Source organism: Lepeophtheirus salmonis, chromosome 7 (genome assembly GCF_016086655.4).
Source record: "Lepeophtheirus salmonis chromosome 7, UVic_Lsal_1.4, whole genome shotgun sequence".
NCBI lineage: Eukaryota > Metazoa > Arthropoda > Copepoda > Siphonostomatoida > Caligidae > Lepeophtheirus > Lepeophtheirus salmonis.
In genome coordinates, this window is record NC_052137.2 from 17,875,591 (window position 1) to 17,897,348 (window position 21,758).

Here is a 21,758-nt window from a genome sequence, read left to right on the forward strand (position 1 = left end):
ACTTATTTAGTAGCATTTCTGGGACTTTGCACGAACTTTTCAAACGATTCACGTATATGTATGTAAATGTTATGTTTATATTATACCTAATTAATTTGGGATAATTAATAAGTCTTGTGGTTCTTTTTTTCACATCACTTTTATCCTCTAGGAACCACGTGGTGTTTTGTTACTTTCAATTATTAATTCTGTAGAATATAAAATGAGGGGGGGCCCCTTTTCGTCTTTTTTTTTTTAGTAATAAAAAAACAAATTTCTCTATTTATCAAATTTCATTTTTTCCTTTTTTTCAGAAAATAATGTTAATTGTTTAAATTACATTTACAATATATATTTATCTTTAATTTAAAGATAAATAATTTACTAATGCATTTTTATTATTTTTAAATTAAATATTCCTTTTCATTTTTAAAATTACTATTTTTTGTAGAAAATGGAAAAACGTAGATCCTTATTGTGTTTTGTCCCTTGTTCCCTATGATGTCGTTTAGTCCATCTTGGCATATTATGAATGTGAACATGGTTTTAACTTTACCTTTTTCCACCCTTTGCAAACACATTCATATTCAGAATAATAAATGTTTGCGATTATTTATTTTTTTTAAAGAAATTTATAGTTAAAAAAAGTTGGCCCAGTTAAAATTTAACGGGGATTCTTTGGGGGGGTTTAAGGGTAAGACTTTATTGGACTCAGAGTAGAGTTAAGGATCGACATTGCTGTAGTTCCTGCATATATTATTACTATTGATTTCTTTCATCTTCAAGCTCTTTGTAACTAATCTACAGGAAGCTATGTTGCTCTACTTCCATTACAAGAGACTAATTTCATTTTTTTGTCTAACGTATTAAATACTTTCATGTTTTATAAATAAAAAAATGAATTTTGTGCAAAAAATAATAAGAAAATATTATTACAAAATATAAAAATGACGCCCCAGCTAAGTTTCAACATTATTTTGCCATTTTTTTGTAATAATTTTAATATATTCAAAATCAAAATTTGTGAGGAAAAAATTAAAGAGGGATCTCAATTAGATTACTTTCATTTTGGCCTATAACTGAGTAAGGTCATAATCACAATAATAGTAAATTCTGTTTTTTTATTTAAAAAATATATTATGGGATAGAAAGGTAAAGTAAGATAGAATTATTTATTTTTTAAATAATGACCATTGGCCATTATGACCATTTCTAGTTGTAATCCCATTGAGATCCCGCTATAATTTTTGCACACATATAGAATATAAGTAGGTTAAATTTCTTACAAAAAAATGGTAAAATTAATTTTGAAGGTGTGGCTAGGTCGCAATTATTTATATTTTGCAATAATGTGTCCATTGTGTTTTTTTTCCATTAAATATGAGTTAAAAACTAATGCTCATGAAAGTATTTTATTGCAAAAAAAAAAATGAAATTGGTGTATTTTAAATGGAGTTATGTCTTACTCAAGTTCAAAGGTCTTTCAAAAGGGCTAAACTTTTAGGGGCTCCCAAACGGGCCTTCGCATCTCCACAAATCTACAAAACGTATGTTGTCTCTTTGTTGGTATAGACATCCTTTTTTAAAAATTGTCAACATCGGTGATGACCATGTCAAAAATTTCCAAAAAGTGTGTACACTTGACATGAAATGCCCCTTGAGTAACTTTATTTTCAACCCTTTTTGGCTGTGCTAAGCAGGCTGCAGAGTTGGTACAAAAAATGCCCAACTCCGACTCCGTTTCCACCACACCATTTTTAATAATATATTTTATAGCCTATTTAAGTACTATTGAGTCATTTGAGTCTAAAGACTATAAATATAGATTAAATTTATAGCTATAGGGGATTATTAGTAATATCTTAGTAAATAATTGTGCCAGGTTTAAAGAAAATATTTGGAATATAAGATATTTAATATTATGAAGAACAAATTAAATTAATTAAACGTTATATAACTAAGATATATCTATATCTATAGGTAAGAGAAGTAAACAAATGAAAAACTTGATGTAAACATTAATTTAATTTAAAAATAGATCTGTTATTGACATAAAAAACTACTTGAAGAAAAATAAATTAGTTCTAATTTTATGAAGAATTTGTCCTCAAAAAAAATATGGTGTCCGTCTAGTCTTCTTCAAATAAGCTCTTAAATCTAATCGGACAATTTATATCGCTAAAGAAAGTATTTTTACACTGACTTGCGTAGGTGGTAGTGCTGTACCAGTTCTAGCAGTTGCTTGAGAAATAGTTTATATTTGCTGATTGTATCTTTGACATTTAGTCTTGATCTTCTGTCAATCTTTTCCACGTCTTCTAAAGCCTTGAAAAATTCATTTTTGAAGTCTGCTAATGCTGACGTAGAGGTATGGATGGTTGCATCGGATGATACTGAAGAATCAATGTGTATTCGGTGATGTTTTACCTATTCCTCTCGGTCAAAGAACTTCTCAAAATCAATTTCTTCATCGTGGGTATTTTTACTGGATGAATCTAGGGATTCAAAAGTTTGCCAACACATCCTTATTTGATGCGTCCTTTTCCTTCAGTACTTTAATTCTGATTGCAACTTCATGTACACAAGGTTTAGCCTTGTAAATTTGTAAAATTATCTTAAGTATTTGAGGCATTGGGTCTCCCTGTACAGCAGTAAGGAGTGTATTTGTTTTTCTTCTTCTTTTTTTTCTGATAACTTATATTCCCGAACTTTTCCAACCCTTAAAAATGTTGGAGAGATTAAATCTCCTGCTTGAAGCGTTTTAGTTACAACAAAAGGAGATTTGAGCTAATTTTCCTACTCAGATGTTTGTTGCAATTGAACGTCCATTACCATAACTTGCGGATCTGCCATATCACCAAGAATAGGTTCTACCCCTTCAATCATGAAGTATGTTTTCTCGCAATGAGTAGGATAATCTAATATTGCTCATCTTCCTGTTCGGCGCTTTAAAATTGAATCGATCTTTGGATTTTGACTTTTTCCAACATAACAATGAATGTAGTAGCAATACCTTCTTGTATGTTGTCAAGAATAACTAGCTGTTTGTTATGCAAAGCGCAGGGCATCCGTTGAAGTTTAGACGTGATTATAATAATTGTTAAACTAAATGACGACAAAAACATGGCCTACAATTTGAGAGACTAATTGGTCACCAATTATCTATCGTTGACTATTTTGATAGGGAGATTGAAGAAGAAAATCAAGGAACTGAAAGTTAAGGAGATGTTCAATGTGAGTCTTCAACGAAGTCATATAGTGACTCACATTTACAATCTCTGGCTGCAACTGAGACTAATGGGTATATATCCCGGAGGGCATATTGTTTTCCATCTGTACTAGTGTTGTCAAGTGTTCTTGGGCCGTGGTTAGGGGAAATGGCAGCCATTTCAAATGGTACTTTAATATGTTTTACTATTTGCAGTATGATATATTTTTACATTTCTTGGATAATTATAAAATATATTAATGTTTTTTACATTTGACTAATTTAGAACAGCCCTGTCTTTTGGGATAAATTGAATTCTAGAAACTAATTTAACTCATATGCCAAGGTATTCATTAATTTATCTCGGGAGTATTATAATTTCAACGTCAGCAAAGGAAAGAAGTTGATTAGCTAACTTTTTATTATAGCATGAGAGGCAACCAGAATTAAATATAATTTTCTATTTGGAATTGTCAATTAAGAATGAAAGAAAAATGAATAAATGCGGAGTTATATAATTTCCCTTTTGTCAGTTGATACCTTAGATTAATCATTGCACTTTTGTCGCATGTATATTTTTCTTTTTCTATACCTTCCTCTCACTCAAAAAAAATTGTCATTTATTCAGTTCTCAGCTTACTTGTACAGGTCCATCAATACAGGACTGCACAAATAGTAATTAGTTATTTCTTTTTATGTATTATCTAAGCCTGGGACGATAATAGAGGGGGGCTTACTACTTCATCTACCTTTGGTAGGAGAATAAGAAAATATTAAGTTTAAAAACAAACTACAAAAGATAACTTTTCCAAAAAAATATTATATCTTTTATTATTTTACTATAAGTACATAAATGCAATTATTAATTTTTATTTTTACAACTCAAAAGTAGTATTAACCGACAACAACTACAATTAGATAATTAATTGTACGAGGTAGTTGTTAATTATTTTAAGATTGATATTTTGTGTTGACTCATCAAATTTCACGGGTAATTACATTATGAAAGGCAAAACGCCTCAAGAGACAAAAAGAGAACTTGTTAAACATTATGGGAACCCTGTACCTTCGATTAAAACAGTTAATAAGTGGTTTAAAAAGTTTTGAAGTGGTCATAGGATCACAACTGACGTTGAATTTTTGTGGACACCATGTTGAGTTTACTACTCCAGAAATCATTGATAAAAACCATGATATGGTGATGAATGACAAAAGAGTAAAGGTGCTTGAGATTGCTAGTGATGTGGGCATCTCGAGTTGGAATCCTATTTCCATTAATTTTGCGACCACAACTGTGAAGTGTAAACTGGTACATTGTCATGATGAAAAATGACTTTTTTTGTGGGTCAATCATATGCGTTTTTCTTGCAGCTCGATTTTCAAAGGGTCTAATAACGATGAATAATATACACTTGTTATAGTTTTATCCTTTTCAAGATAGTCGATAAAGAATATTTCTTGAAAATCCAAAAGACAATCTCCATTATCTTTCTGGGTCGATTCAACTTAATGGCAAACAAAAAGAAATAGACGGACATGGCTGAAAATTGGTATGTTTCTTCCTAGAGATGCTACTAACTCAACGTTATCTTGATATGTGCCAGTAGAGCCATATGATGACGTCACTTAACTGTCTTACCTCTTTTTTAAATCAGTTCTATATATTCCAGAGGAAAAGGACGAAGGGCAGTCTAAAAAACTGAGAGTCTTAACGAAGGATTTCTAAAGATTAATAGGATCGACCTGAAGACTGGAATGGGCTAAATCGAATAAAATAAGGACTAACACCATACTATATACGAGTATGTACTTCCTGCTCATCTTGTTTTATGAGCTCATTGTTTAAAATGAGCTCTTATTCGACACATAAATCATGAAACACATAGACTAATAGGGTTTGCATTAGGAATATAAATAATAAAAAATTATTCAATTAAATATCTTATATAATATTTTTATTTGTTAATTTGTTAAAAATCATTCTTTAAAAGTTATCTAAATATTTTTATCATTTATGTAGTGCACGTAGCTATATTTATTATGACGACAATGTATTTGTGTATTTATCGATTCAATCCCTTGTTAGTGTATTTCAGCCATATGAGTGTTATCTCGTTCCATTAGAATGGAGAAAAATGATAAATCGACTCTGTTATATTTGCTCATTTTGAAGATATTTGGTAATTTATAATTTACAACTATGTGTGCAGTCTAATGTAAACCTATTGATGTAATTTATCGAATAAATGAGTAACCAAGGGTATTTGTTGGTAGTCGTGCCTTTGTTATATTTATCAAACTATGATTTATATTTTTGAATAATGTCTCATGTTGATGTTCATGAAAAAAAAAGTAAGTGAATTTGCATTGTCGCATTTTTCTCATAAAAAGGATGTACAAAAGAAATCAAGCTATACTTTAAGTAATACAATGAACTAGTCAAGTACTTTCATTTGACTATAGCAAGTGGCAACTTTCAAAAGTATCATCCTCAATGTTAATAATTAATTGAAAAATATACATACCATCATTATTAGTTTTTCATATGCACCTCCATTCGCTCCCTGACAGATTTTACTCTCATTTACATGACCCCCAACAATTTTGCAACCAACTTTTTAAAGTAGCCACTTTGTCAATTAATATGCATAATATTTATAAGAATGGGAAAATTGTCAAACTCATTGAGACTATTAAATGAAAAAAAGTATTATTATTAATTATGTAGAACTGTGGGGAATGGCGTAGTTGCCATGTGGGGAACTACCGGTCAGACGGAAGAACCACTGTTTCAAAATTCCCCAATTTCAACCAATATCTCCAAATTTTCAAATAAATTTCAAATAACAACCATTTACAAACTGTTTTAATAATAATAAAAAAAAAGCAATATATGAGATATTGTTTGTCATGTTTGGATTAAACTGACAACACTGTTGGATTAGAAATGTCAACAATGGCTCCTTGCAAACTCATTCCTGTCGTGTAATAGGTCGGTATCAGAACTCCAATTATTAAGGAGTATTAAGATTTCCTGTTTTGCCGCCCACTGGAAACAACAACCCAAGCAGCCAATCTCACGCAGCTCGTCAATCTCTTTTTTGAGGAGGAAAGATTCAACTGGCGCAAGTCTGTCCATGCCTGCACAGGTGGCGCTCGCATCAAGAATAGTTTACATTATTTCTCAATGAATCACATGAGATGGCAATCAGGTATATGTATTTTGTCAAAGTGAACAAGACTATTTCGACGGTTGTGCCAGGATATGTAATCTGACTAAAAAAGGAAGGCTTTTCCACAATGCCGCTTGATGGTTGTCCAAAGGCAATATGCTACATCGGCTTGTACCTTTGCTCCCCAAAGTTACCAAATTTTCGAAAGAAAGGAACGAAATAGATATTAAATCTGATGTTTTTGATGAGGTATTCCATTGCAGACTGGTATTTCTCGCGGACATATTCGGTCACCTGATAAAATAGACGCAAGCTACAGGGTTGCAGTTTCCGATATAATCGATCATTAAGACAAAGTGAACGCCTTCTTCATATCCCGATGCATTGTTTATTCCAGAAGACTTATCTTAGTTTAATCTAACTTGATATGAAGATTATATATAGTCACATTATAAGGTCATTAAATTTTGAAAAGTTAAGGAGTAGAAAACGTTAAAAATAAATAATCTGCCATAACTTTGGAAAAAATTTAGGTCAAAAGCTGAAATTGGTGTCTGAATGTAGGTTTAATAATGCTTTATATAGAAAAAAATCCAATTAAGAAATTTGTAAATTTGAAATTGCAAATTATGTTTCTGGTATAATCGATCATCGATATCCATAAACTGATGCCTTTGACTACGCTTTTGAAGTTACATTAAACCAAAATGTAGGACAAGACGTTTTTTTTTTTTTTTTTTTTCAAGATTACTGTTTCCATGGGAAAGAATGCATTTTTCAGTTGAGATGGAAGATAAGAGTAATTTGGGACATTAAATTCTTGGTTACAATTTTCAATTCATCCCTGATCATATGTGTTGAATCAGAAGCACACATGTAAAAGTAAATAAATATGTGTTGGCGATTAGAATTATCCTGTTTTAGTTATGACTGGAAAACTGAATTCTGTAGTTAATATAGTTAATTCTCATATATTTGTAAAAACTCAATCAACTACATAACGTTCTTTTCCAACGTTACATTGCTTGGTCATCCCATTTTATCACAAGCAAAACATACCCTACTCAATAAATTAATTAATTTTTGTAGGCCTTTTAGAGAGTTAAAGCCCAAATTCTACAATCTGACAATGTCAACTCTTAGTAAATCTACAAGGTCCACTGAAAAACTTAGTATGGACTTCAAGGAACTTATCCCGAATAGGAAAAAGAATAAGTACATTTTGACTGTAATTGACGAAAATACTCGTTTCCCATCGCATATCCTTGTGTTTATCTTAATAAGAGATAGTTTTGTTGAGTTTCTTAAATAATTTTTTTGTACATTTTATTGATAGAGAGGCAGTTTTCATTTCTAAGGCTTTGAAGGACTTTCTAACTCAAAAAGGCACAGAAAATAGTCATTAGACTCTATATAATCCAGTCAAACAGAAAGATCTAATGGAATTATATGGTAGTCCACTTAGTTGACATGGAGATTGAAGGATTTAAAAATGAGTCACTGGAAATATGTTCTCTAAGACGTTTTGCATTTTATAACGTCTTTTTTTTTTTTTTTTTTTTTTTTGCACGATTACTTATTAAGCTCTGAATGAACGAATATTTCATCACCAACAGAGAATATAGAGTGGATATTCCATCCCCGAACTGCAAAGCAATGGTGGACCAGTTTTTATGAAAAGATGTTCAAGTTAAAGAGTAATGTCGAGCCGTTAGTTGAGGAATTTGAACTTCCAACTATTAATCCTTAATATGCTCACATTATACTCCAAAATGGATGAGAGTCTACGGCAGGGGTTGGCAACCTATGGCATACGTGCCATTCCTGTCACACAGACGTATATTCACTGGCACGCACAAATTAGGACATATTTCCGTAGTTTCTGTGTTTTTTTACCATTATTGTTGATAATGGCACACTCATTGATTAGAAATGTTGAAGTTGGCACTCCATGTCTCAAAGGTTACCTACCCCTGGTCTACTGTTTTCTTAAATCATAGCTACCGTTGAAAAGAACACAGAACATTCAACTCCAAGACATGAAGAAACTTCAGCAAGTCATATTCCCCTTATCAATCGGGATAATAAATTAGAAAGTGAGACTAAAAATGCAATCTCCATTATGTGAAGCTTTAAATTTCGGTGAATCGTCTCACCGACAATCACTCAAACGCAATCTGAAAACTCTGAAGCCCTCAGATATTCCAATCGAGAAAAAGGCAGACTGATTACTTCTTAAGTAATGTTTGATAATTATGGTGTGGGGAATGGGATGATATATACTAACTCGTTTATAAAAGTATGAAATGTGGAAGAAGAATACTGTCTTTATGAAACAAAATGTTGCCAAGATTATGAGGTCCAAGCTTGTTTCAAATTTAAAATCCCTACCCTATATATCGATTAAATTGAGTTTATTTTTTTAATTATGTATAATATAGATAGATACAAATCTGTCGAATAAAGCGTTTCTTAATGTTTCATACATACTCTCTCCAGTACACATTCAAAAACAAATTTCTACTTTCTATAATTACTTTTTTTTTAAATAATTGATTATTTTTGGTTCTGGACCCTCTTAAAAAAATAGAAAATAAAGTTTTTAACTCATTAATAATAATAAAGTAAGAGTTTTTAACTTTACAACTTTGAGTTTACAATCTTAACTTGCTCTTCACGAATACTTCCTAAACTAATAAACATCTTTGTTCATTTTAAGTTGAAAATAACGTTTAAAAGAAAACTTAATATATTTTATTAATAACTTGAGAAATGACACATTCAATAAAATAATATTTCAAACTTTCTTGTGTAGTTCAAAAAATTAATTAAGCCGCATACTGCAAAGTTTTATAGACTTTATATATTATATTTTATAGAATTTATAAAGCCGTGCTGCATGGATTTGGAAAACATACTTCTTTCAAGCGTCAGCTGATATATTATGTAAACGTTTCCTTCCTTTAGGTTGTAAGCCGTCGGAAGAGCTACTCATAAACACACACAAAAAAATTATAGACGCAAAAGAAAAGTAGTATTGCTGCGGAATGGCTACTTTAACCCTTCTTATGAATAGATAGAGCTTTGAATATATAGAGAGAGACTGCACATTCTGTAAGTCCAGTAGTGAGACTTCTACACACATGTTCTACAATTACCCAAAAGTAGTTTACTTAGTACACATGAGCACTAAGCTTCTGAGGGAATATCAAAATCGTCAAAAACGATTGGAGATTGCCTTGTAATGTCACCCTCAGCTCACAAATGTCACTTTAAAACAGAGTACGTAGACTGCTATAAATATTTCTGGCCTAGGCTACACCTAGTGTTGCAAGGTGCAATTTGACATTTCCTTTGGTTAGTTTGACATTTTTGTAGCATAATCATAATCAGAATGTTTTGACATACGACCATCATTTGTGTTGTTTACAGTGACTTGAAAAATGGATTAGGAAAAATAAATGGAATTAAGTCGTAAACGTTTTCGTGCGATCATTTTTCACAACTTTCGACGTGGATTATCACGACAAGAGTGCATTAATGAACTAATATCTTCAGATGGCGATGAAGCACCATTCTATAGCACTATGAAAAACTTGTTTAATGAGTTCAATCGTGGCCAACGCTAGCTTACGGACGAATTCCGTGAAGGTCGTCCAAAAACAGACGTTGTGCCAGAGAACATTCATGCCGTGCGTAAAGTGATAATGCAAGATCGTCATGTGACATACTGTAAGATAGAGGAATCATTGGGCATTTCTTCCACCAGTATAGATTTGATATTGCATGTACACCTGGCCGTAAAAAGGTTTGTTCTCGTTGGATCCCGCACAATTTGACAATGGCTCAAAGGAAGGCTCTTGTCGATTGGTTCACCATGACAATGCGAGCTCTTACACATCGACTCAAACCAGGGCATTTTTGACAGACCAAATTGATGGGTCATCCGCCCTGACTTGGCACCCAATGACTTCTTTTTATTCCCGCACATAAAGAAAAAAAATGGGTGGTCAGCGATTTTCGTCGCCAGAAGATGCTGTTGAAACGTTTAAAATCATGTTTTTGGGGTGTCTCAATCGGAGTGGAAAAAGAGCTGCGACAATTGGTTTGAGCGCATGCAAAAGTTTATTAATCATGCTGGAGAATGCTTTGAAAAAAAATAAAACTATTTTTGAAGATAAATATTTGCATTTTCATTATTAGGCCAGAAATATATATAGCAGCCTACGTTGATAATTACGAAAGTCCTATTTATTGTTTACACAGCAAGGAGTAACGAATCTTGCATATCTATTGGTAAGGACAAACTCCTCAAAAGAAGCCATGAAGTGCTGGAGATGTGAATGGAAAATGACACATCTAATCTGAAATCTTTTTTATGGGTGTATTTTTGATTTTAATATATATTGTTACTAGTTTTTATTTTTATTTTTTGTTTAATTAAATATAATGTTCATATGAAATATCTATTTTTATGCAAAGTGTGGTTCTTTTAAACGTCCAAAATTTTCTTTGGGCTCATCCCATCCCCCTACAAACCGGTTTTAATAAAAGCTCACACTATTGGGCAGTAAATCGGTACAAATGTTAGTCTAGCACGTCAGTTACTAATTATGCTTCCTTATGACAAAATAGCCCTTCTTTTTATCAGGAAGAAAAAGGTTGCGCACAATCTCTTGTATATTCTATAAAATTAAAATGGTAAAATGAACAACAAGTTTTTTGGCAAAAGCCGTCGGTTGCTCTAATCATTATTTATTTGAATATCTCCAAAGGGTACAAGATCCTTACAAAATGATTTTTGGAAAGTATAATATATAAAATATTGGTTGTATGGTTGTTTTTATTAAAAAAAATTTTACATTTTTGTCCGAGAGTATTACTTACTCCAAAAAAGACTAACCCATTTAATTTCAGAATTCACTGCTACAAGATGTGAACAATTCATTCGCCACAAACAGTAAACATAAAGTTTAAGCATAAAAACAAATCCAAATTTGGTGAATACGTTCTACGGCAAAATTTCTCTGTGACAAAATTACTTACGGCGAAAGTGCATTTAGGGAGCATACCTAGAACAAGTACAAAATACTGGTCATTTAATGACTTATCACGTTGACCATAGCCTTAGAGTGAGAATCAATAAAATGAAGTTTTGTCTGTCTGTCGAGAACTCATTTTTAACAACGAGTGTATGTCGTTATAGCTCAGCGTGCCATATTAAAAATAAAATAAAAGGGTAGTAAAAATGACTATATCATTAAAGAAAAGCTCATCCACACATTATAACTCCGAGAAGCTAGTAACTAATAAACTTAATATGAAGAAACGTTACTTAATCAACAGTGGACTGGGAAGAAATTATTAACTTGAACTCCATGAGCATAGGATTGATACTCGGTCCCTCATAGCGAAGGAAATATACATTATGTATATTTATATACTTCAAAGACCATTTCTAGGTGAGATGGAGTAACTATTATAATATCATGTTTTCTCATATAATATTAGAAACCTGTAAGCGTTCCCACTAGGGTTGAATAACTCAAAAATTACTACAATGACATAACATAAGTTCAATAAGCTATTTGTCTAATATTTGTCATATTTTATGGGTAAAAAAGTATTTATTACATTTAAATAGTCAAATATATAGATATATTTAAAAATATAGCCTGTGAAATTCATAAATCCCAGTTTTTATGAAATCACAGGCCTCTTTTTTAGATGTCAGTATACATTCAACAATTTTAATCTAATATATGAGTGTCTGTTTTTTCTCCAGCTTTATTCATTTTAAAGAGATGGCATTTCAAAAAATATCTAAATAAACACTTAAGTTTATAATAAGGTCTCTAGAAAAAAAGTTATTCCCATGAAAATAATTCTGATATTTGAGACATACAATCATTCATAAAATTACTTGACAAAATATACTTTTTTGCAATTGTTAAAAAATATGACTTCAAATGCATGGCTTTTAAATTTAATAAGCACTAAATTGTGAAATTAATTAAGTAACTAAAAACTATTGGAAAATAAAAAATAAAGAAAAACAAACAACAATAGAATAAATATGTGAGATTGCTTCATTTTGAAACTTTTTAAGATTTCGAACTTATCGACTTAGGAACTTTAAACTTTTATAGGAACAAGATGGTTAATATCTTATGAAATCTCCAGCATAGCTTCATTAAGTTAAACCAATATTAAGAATCTTGATTAAAAAAGGATCTTGCTGCAGTTGCAATCATTATTGGTCTAAGATTTTCTACCCTAATTGGCTCTGCAATAGTTAATTTAGCTGCAATCAAGCTTTTGCATCTTGAAATAGTAGATTAAAATATTCGATGTTTAGCATTCTAGCTTTTCAAAGGGAGTCCAAATAACAATAAAGAAATGACAAATGTCTCTGTAATCTTCGGAACATTCAGTGTGATGAAGAGATTTCTTACAATTTTGAGAGCCGAGTATCCGGCAAAATTGTATACTGTTGAATTAAATATTTTACCAGAATCCTTGCAGGGAGAGTTAAATTAATGCAGCCTTATGAAATTTGGCGGTAAATTTTTTCATATCTTTTATGTTCGAGATTGAGATCATAATTCTGTTTGCTCATGCACAAGGTAAATACATAAAAAAAGTCACATATTCTTGTAGCTTCTGCTTCCCTTTGAGACGAGTAACTCATTACCAAGTGCCATGGTAGGGGCGGCAAATTATGTAATGCTTCTCTTTTCAGTGGCAAGATAAATTTTCCGTAACCAAAGACTGACCCATCGTGAAATTTGTGAATTGTAATAATATTTCTCGATAAAGCCTCCAATTCTATCCTTTGTGGGTCTAACCTATTTGTATATATAACTTTTTGCCACAATTTCGACCCACAATGTCAATTGTTGAGGAATCTGTGAAATTCGGAGTATTTTTCAAATAATTATCTGCCTTGCTGCCATGGAAGGAGAATGCATCAAAATGATTTTATTACTCGAGTCAGTATCTAGCATCAACCAATTATAAATCAGGATAGAGAAAATGGACTAACGCCACTTAGTCTCTGCATTCTTGGATAGATCAATAAATATTTTTGGCATAATTCTCGACGGAAGGCCAATGTACCTCCTAGTTTCTTTTTAGGTCTTTTCAGAGTATATATGTAGCTCCACTGAAATAACTTCTTTAGTCTTCAATTATCTTTTTCAATTGTTTCTCAGCGAACCAGGGAATAGCTTTTTGCCGTATAAAGTATATTAGGAATAATTAGGAAATTATAAAGCTCAGTTCTCTTTTGAAGATTGAATCTTTTCCATTGGTAAATGGAAGAACACACATACTTTTTAGTAATGTCCAGTTTGAATAAGGGGCATCTTTTGTATTCCATATAATTCCCAATATTGAGTGTTTTTTCATAAAAATATCACAAATAGACGACAATATGAAAGTATGTTTTTTCATTGTTGTAATTTCTCAGTTCATCCACCTCATTTGTAGTGGATGTACTGGAGCCTTTCATAACCAACTTTGTAGTATTACATGGTTCATGGTTCACTTCTACTTAATCAGTGCAAAGCCATCAAACTAATTAGAGGAACATATAAAAACATCAGGTCTTCACATTTTCAAGAACGAAATTCTATTAGCGCATTTTAAATAAATATACGTTTCAATTACTGTCAATAATATTATGTAACTAATTAATCTGTTTATACTTGTTTCTTAAGCACTTTTGTTGCTATTAATTAATATTTAAAAAAAGATAATTAACTATGTATGATTTAACTAATTGATAATTTGTGAAATAAATACCTGAACATAATATAAGTTGGATATTCCATGATTGAGGTAGTTTCATAATCTCCATCAGAGGTGGACTGGAATTCAAAATATTTTCGTGCATTCAGTGATACCGATATAATTATTACAAAAACAATATAGTATAAAGGATGAGGCCTCTCCCTGAAAAAAGAGGGTACATTAAACAAGCAAAGATTTTGATATCCTATTTATGGTATTGGATTTAATATATTTTGTATAACCTATGTAAATGAACAAGTCATGATTTCCATGAATCAAATATATTCGGCCAATCAACACAAAAGGAAACAAGAATGATTTTTATCAAAATTCAGTTTGGATTACATTTGTATTTTTCAACAAGCTATCAACAAACTATTCTTATTCATCCTTGTGAGGGGCCGCAAATCACATTTTAAGTAGTCAAAATTAATCGTCACAATAAAAGAAGGATAAATTGAAAGATTTAATATGAAAGTGGCATATGGGGGGCAATATAAGTATCTTGTATCAAATAATGTACTAAACTATAGCTAAATTTCTTGGGTACCTTACCTTTAGCCACAATTTCATTACAAAGCCCATAATTTATATAAATCATAAATTGGGCTATATTGAGCTATGAAGTAAAAAAAATTTCTTGGCCTATATTATTTTCCTGATTTTTGTTCAAGATTGTTCTTATGTTGATGTGCCACATATATCCAGTGAAGAATATATCAAATTTAAAAAAATTTATTTCTTAAGTTCAAAAAATTATTAGTATTATTACTTATAGTGTAGAGATTTTAATATTAATGAAACAAAAAAAAATACCTTAACGGATGGCAAATGGCTTGACATCTCTCGGCTGATACTGCAACCATCATGAATATACACGCAGTGAGTAGAATATTCTGTAATTCATTTATTTATTGTATATAAAGTCAACAACAAATAGAGAATATGACTTTTTATAAATAGTAATGTGGAAGTAACTGCAATTGGCATTACCTTAACGAAACATAGGTATATCCAAGGACGGGCAACCAATTTCTAGGGAGGGCCCTGACAAAAATTATTCGTTACTGATTGACTACACTGAAAAGGACATTCTCATTTTTTAATGATCTTTTATCTTAAAGTACAATGTTAAGAAAAATTATACTTTGTTTAAAAACAATTTATTAAATATGTATTTAGGTTCATATTCCATCCCTTGCTAGTCACAGGTATGGCAGGGCACATTTAAAGATAAACAATAGCTTAGCACAATAATTAAGAATTGGATCACAATTCTTCAGTTTTAGTGTAATAAAGTTTTAATTCTATTTATACACACAGAATCTAAAATGAGACCGATTCGGACTGATTTTTTTGTAAGACCAATCCATACCGAATTTTTCTTTGAGACCAGTCTTTTCCAAACTTATTTTAATGACATAAATAATTTGGTCTACTATAAACTAAAACTCATCAAATACAGCGTCAAATTAGAATCATCTTCGAGGCCGTCTAGCCTCTGTTCGATAACTCTGAAAATTTTTTTACTTGGCGCCATTCAAAAGAGCTGACAACAAGCTACAATTTGATATTTGTTTTGTTTTTGTGCCATCAAGCAAAAGGGCAGAGTGTGTACAGTCTGCTCCGCACACAAGTACTATTCGGAATAGGAAAAAGGATTGCTTCTTGCCTGAATCAAGAGCTCAGGTCCAGGGAACCTTCAGGACCAAACATCCAGCTGAGACCATAGTCCTCGGCATCGTGGTGCCCTACTTCTTCAATGCCACCGAGAAAGTCTTGCCATGGTTTAAGAGCACGTTCCCCAGGGAAAACTATGTATTTACCCAAGACGGCGTCCCGGTACACATGCCCAAAGAGGTGCAGTGTTTCTACAGGGAGAACACGGCTGCCTTCTGGCCTTCGTCCTCACCAGACGTGAACATCCTGGACTTTGCTGTTTGGAGCGTCTTGGAGAGGAAGACAAACAAAACTTCTTGCCCGAATATCAATGCTCTGAAGGCATTGATCACGGAGGAGTGGAGCAACTGGTCCTCGGACTTCATCAAGGACAGCTGTGCTTCTGCTCGTCTGCATATTGAAACCATCATTCAGAATGGAGGGAGACATATTAAATAAAAAGTGTAGAAAATTGTTGAATAAATAACTTTTGCTTCAAAAGTTTACTATAAAGATGGCACAAAATAAGAATCGGGGGAATACTTGTAAAATTTTCTAATTTTTGATTCATCACCCTGTATATTACAAAATACTAATGTCCACTCCTTTTAGTCAATCAGTAATGAGCAATTATGTAGGAGATCTTTCTGGAAAACGGTAGTGTGCCATGAGATATATGTTTGCACTCAACTGAGTGCTCATTCCAGTTTCTTATATTTCAGTTGGGAGGACACCAACATTGTTTTAGAGAGACACAAGGGGGACTGCATGACTATATTTTAGGGGGGCTTGGATTTTGGAAATTTTTGGAAAAAGAATTGATAACAAAATCACAGAATTTTTTTTTTTTTAATTTTTTAAATTAAATTTTCTAGTAAACAGCAAAATTTCCTTAATTTGGGGCATTCACAGGATGTGAATGCCCCTGGATACGTCTCTGTAAGTCCCATCCATGTAGTTACGGCACGCCAATTGGTTTGATTGATTTATGTATTCTCTATTTGTTTTTTTTTTGGAAAGATGAATTGTTTTTCCTTTATGGGGTGTATAAAAAAGGGATACGGAAGTGTGTACCACCGAGGTTGTCTCCCAACCCATATATTTAGTATCGAAAACTCTAACACAAAAGAAATAATAAGTAGTATGTCGATGATTGTGAGTCCAACCAGCAGTTTATTAAACGTATTGTGATGCTCAAATTTGAGTAGAATAATGAGTGCGAATATGTTCCCAATGAGTCCAATCAATCCAAAAATGGATATAAGGAGTCCACTTACAATGTACTCTGAGTTTTCGAGTGTTACTTTTGATTTTATAATGTCTTCATGGCAGAGCTAAATTTATTGTTGTGTTAATTATGATAACATATCCAATGATACTTTTAAATTTTTATCCGAAAAATGATATTCACTATTTAAAAAATTAAATATTTGATCCTCAAAAAAAAAAAAAAAAAAAAAAAAAAAGTTCAGTAAAGATTATCATTTGATTCATGTTATCATTTCATTCCTGTGACTCAAATTTTTCCTTCGAAAAATACCCATAGTGTGTCCCGTTGAACATAAACGACTCTGAAATAAATAAAAAGACTTATGAATAATCAATATACGTAATTGTCGATTAAGATTAGATAAATATTCAATGAAAAACCTTCAACATCATCTATATTAATAAAGTAAAGTTTGTATTTTTGTATGTCTGCATATATGACAACAAGTCACCGAGTGCACTGTGTATAGTGCTCCCTTTTTTTTATTGGTCTCTTATATATTCATATAGTTATCATTCATGAGCGTATATGTGAAGATTTTAATAAAATAAAAACACTCCCATAGATGAAAGTACTCATCAGTCATTATTTCTTTCTTGAGGGGGGAACACGTCATATAAATTGATTTTAATATTATTTTATTGATAGTTACTACGAGTGGGTTTCCTCATTAAAACTGGCCCTGAAACATTTTTTTTTTCTTTGGTCGGGTTAAACCTTTGGCAATTTTGTCAAAATGTGACGTTTTATTTTAAAAAAGAGGAAAGTTGACTTTTTATCAGAAAAAACGTTAATACTGATGTTAGTTATAAGTCTGAAAATCCTGGATCGGTTTGAGACCGTTATTTTTGTTCTTTATGTTAAAAAGTCTTAGCAATTGTCAAATTAAAAGCATATCTTAATTTCTAATTGCTATATGTTTTAGCTTGATGGTTATAATTTCATATTGAAATATTTGAATGAAGATTCCTAATTATTCTGAACTTTATATGTATGCAGTATTTGTTTAATAACTTTCCAAGGTTATCCAGATATTTATAACATATATAAGATCTTTGTTGTTTGATAGAATGAAAATATAAATGACTATTGATCTAGAAAGAAAAAATCGGTACAGTAAGTAAAACCCAAAAAAATATCGGTCCATAAATAGACACTGAAAAATTGTTCTAAAAAAATCTCTTAAGAACGAACCGAAAAAAAAATTCGGTCCTCGATCGTGTTTAAGCAGTACTAAATATATACAAGATATTTTGATAAGTTATTTTTTTGGTGAAACTTTGTAGAAGTTTATTTATGTTAAAAGTACAAGGCAATAACATTTTGAGAGGTCAAAGGTCAAGTTTATACGAAATGTTGAAACGTAAAATTGACCATAGCCTTTAAACAAATTAAGATATCCAGGATATAACAACAAAATCAGTCACTTTTGATTGATCAACTTGAAATTAAAACAAAAGGGTCATTTTTTAAGACTTACTCAAAAAACAAAATAAAAGCAATACATCTCACTTAAATTTCTACGCATATATATGTATGACATCAAATTAGCTCCGAGATAGATGATCCATTGATGAACTTCCTAGATCTTCAACGCAAACGGAATATCTCTATAAAAAAAACCACTACTCTTAAAAGCCTAGGCAGGCTTGGAGCAATAGATTTAAGAAGCTTTGGGAAATCTCTTTAAGCTGAATGGATTCTGAAATGTTTCAGAAGAGAGGACTTTTGGAACTCTACAGTATATTCTGATTGTTTTAATCTCCAATATTCCAACTATGGGGTACGTTCAATAATAAGTAATTTATGTAGACTCAAATATTGGTGATCCCTCCTTAACACAGTAAGGGATACTTTTTATACTCTTGAACTAGTCATGGGTTGGTACGCTTCATTAAAAGGTGTCTTGATAGAAATTCCAGCTTCTCTTCAGAAAATTCCGGTTTTTTCTTGGATGATCTTCTTAATTACAGGGATAATCTTTTAGCTATGATGACGCAAAAAAAATCGATCATGTAGAAGATACGACATGGGCATACCTATGATTTTACAAAGGAGCTTTGTTTAAGACAGCAACTTGCTAAGATAAAAGTTGTATCAATAAGAAAAATGTGGTGCGAATCATCACTACCTCTTATTATAAATGTTTTAAAGAGGAGAAACATACAGTTAACTGAAAGACAAGCCTTTAATAGTTTTCAAACCCCATTGCTGACTCCTTCTGGAAAAGGTTTTCCTGACCGTGCGATTACTGGAACCCTGGAAGAGTCAGCTTTTTAAGCAACCAAACTGTGTATATACAATCACAGCCAAGAAAATGGAAATTGTTGCATGTATTTTAAACATTGCAAGAAATTATTTGAAAATTTTAAGGAATCGATTTTAGTTCTGGAGAGCTTGGCGGTCTAATGGCCTTGGGCACATATTTTATTTACACACATCCTTCCTTATATTTACTACCCTGGGATCCTTGGTTTCAACCAGAGCCTTTCTCAACTCCACAACTCTTCTCCTGTCAATCCATTTCATCTTTGAGGCATCAGAATTGCTTATATCCAGGTTTGTGTGTAGACCGAAATCCTAATCACAACAGCAGACAAGCGTTTTACATTTGAACATTGCAATATCCTTGAAATCTTTTTCTGTTCACTCCATGCCGGTATTTCGGATACTAATTGAAAATTGTATTTATATATTTCACATCAAAAAAAGCAGTACACAATATCATCATCATATATGCAGGAAAAATCCAGAAATCTGAAATGCCAGATTTTGTTTTTAAACCATTTCTAACTCAAATAATATTTCGAGAGGTCAAGGTAAAAAAAAAATCTTAAAACGCATAATTGATCATAACACTGTAGTCCAAAATAGTATAAAAGCATAACTTTAATTTAAAAAAAAAACTCTGTCTATTTGTACAAAAATTTGGCAACGATATTTTAGTCAGGTGGGGGAGGGGGGTGTTGTAACAATGCCGAAGTTAGTCAAAATAAGGGCAATTTTAGAAGAGTAGAATATTTATGAACAAAAGAAGGAATTGTATTTTTTTTTTAAATCATATAATGAGTCTTTTAAAAAATTAAAATAATTGTTTCTTTTTTAGTTGATTCATTTATTTTACGCCATCAAAATAATAATTAATAAATAAACTTCTTATAATGTATAATAACAATTATGTTAATTCATTTTTCCACCTAATTTTATAATTATGATACTAATAGAAAAAAAATTACCATTAATTGGGCAAAAAAAAGGAAAGAGAAAAAAAGAAGAATATTCTCAGTGATGAAAATCCAGTGTTGATTGGGGGTGTTAAAAAAAAAAAGAAACCGAACATCAAGATGGTGGCCCACAAAATTTAAGAATGTTTGGAGGAGATCAACTGAAATCAACTGTGACAAGGGAGGAGGGTGAGAAGGAAATAAACAAAGACATTGGCAAGAATAACTCCAACATATATATCACCAATTCTACTCTTATTCCAACAAAGACTTACAATAATAGCCCCGACACAAATCCACAGCTGTACCCTTATAATTAAATCTATTTATGAGGGGATGTTCACTTTTCAGGAATTTAATAATAATGAAAAATGCTGTGGAAAAAAAATTCATCCTTCAGAATAACAATTACAAAAAAAAAAAAAAAAAAAAAACAGGCCAGCTAAAAAATTCTCTGGATTTACATCACTGTACATTGAACCTGTTCAAATTTAACTTTTTTTTAAAACCTTTTAACATTTAACTTTTTCCCCGTTCTCCAAGGTCTATAGATACTAAATATTCCAATCATTTGGAATTTGGACTGCGTCTATGCCTGCTGCATGGCCCTTGAAAATTTATTGTTGGTGGCTCTAGGAAAGAGCAAAAAAAAACCATGATTGTTTCTATTCTTTTGACTATAGCTTTGGAGTGGCTTATCTCATAGCATTGATACATATATGTATCGAATCAAAGACATTAAACTGTGGTTTAATTGTTATTAACCCATTGGTAAATTTTAACTTAGATATTACAAAAGACTTGTTTTTATATTTTTTCCCTGTCTTTTAATGTATTATCCTAAGTTATTATCTTGACGTATATTTCTACAAAAACAGAATACAATATAAAAAAATATAAAAATAATTCTTCCCCTCAAAAAGTTTCTCTTCTATTGCTCGGTGGTTGCAAATCCTAGCTGCAAAGTCACTCATGAGTTTTACACCTCTTTCAGCAAACTCATTGGTCACTTTTACTGACTTCAAAAACTCCCATGCTGCTTTAGAGTTTTCATTATTTCGCAGGTATCAATCGGTGTAATAAGCCAATCACTTTTCAATTACAGAGCGTCAAAAAGAAAATGTGACTCAGGTCCTACCAAGGTTATGAGAGATGCAGCTTGATTTATGGCTGGAAAACTAGCTAGACTTTTCTATAACACTCCGGCTTTTCGGTTTTTGATAGCTTGATTGCCAGCTTTTGTTTTATTTGCGTTTTCATACTCTCATGTGAACTGAATAAGGGGAATGGTATTAATTCTTGAGTCAAACACCAACCGTGATTTCTCATTTTCTTCAGAACATAGTTTGAGAGTTAATTATTTATATGGTAATATACAAACATGTTCATAATCAATTTCAAAGGGTGGATAGGAACATCGAGAGCAGATTTTGCTCTTATCAAATGCTTTG

General features: G+C 31.6%; 1 protein-coding gene across 1 annotated transcript in view; it reads right to left on the reverse strand.

Annotated features, from left to right (window-relative positions):
- The window catches only part of LOC121121660 (uncharacterized), an 80,023-nt gene that overhangs the window by 19,958 nt on the left and 38,307 nt on the right, over positions 1-21,758 (reverse strand). Inside the window, exons 3-4 of the mRNA XM_040716626.2 lie at positions 14,971-17,384; positions 14,167-14,316 (exon numbers count right to left, since the gene is read on the reverse strand). Of these exons, the coding sequence (XP_040572560.2) occupies positions 14,167-14,316; positions 14,971-15,023 (203 nt within the window). The 5' untranslated portion in view covers positions 15,024-17,384. The remainder of the gene's footprint in view (positions 1-14,166; positions 14,317-14,970; positions 17,385-21,758) is intronic.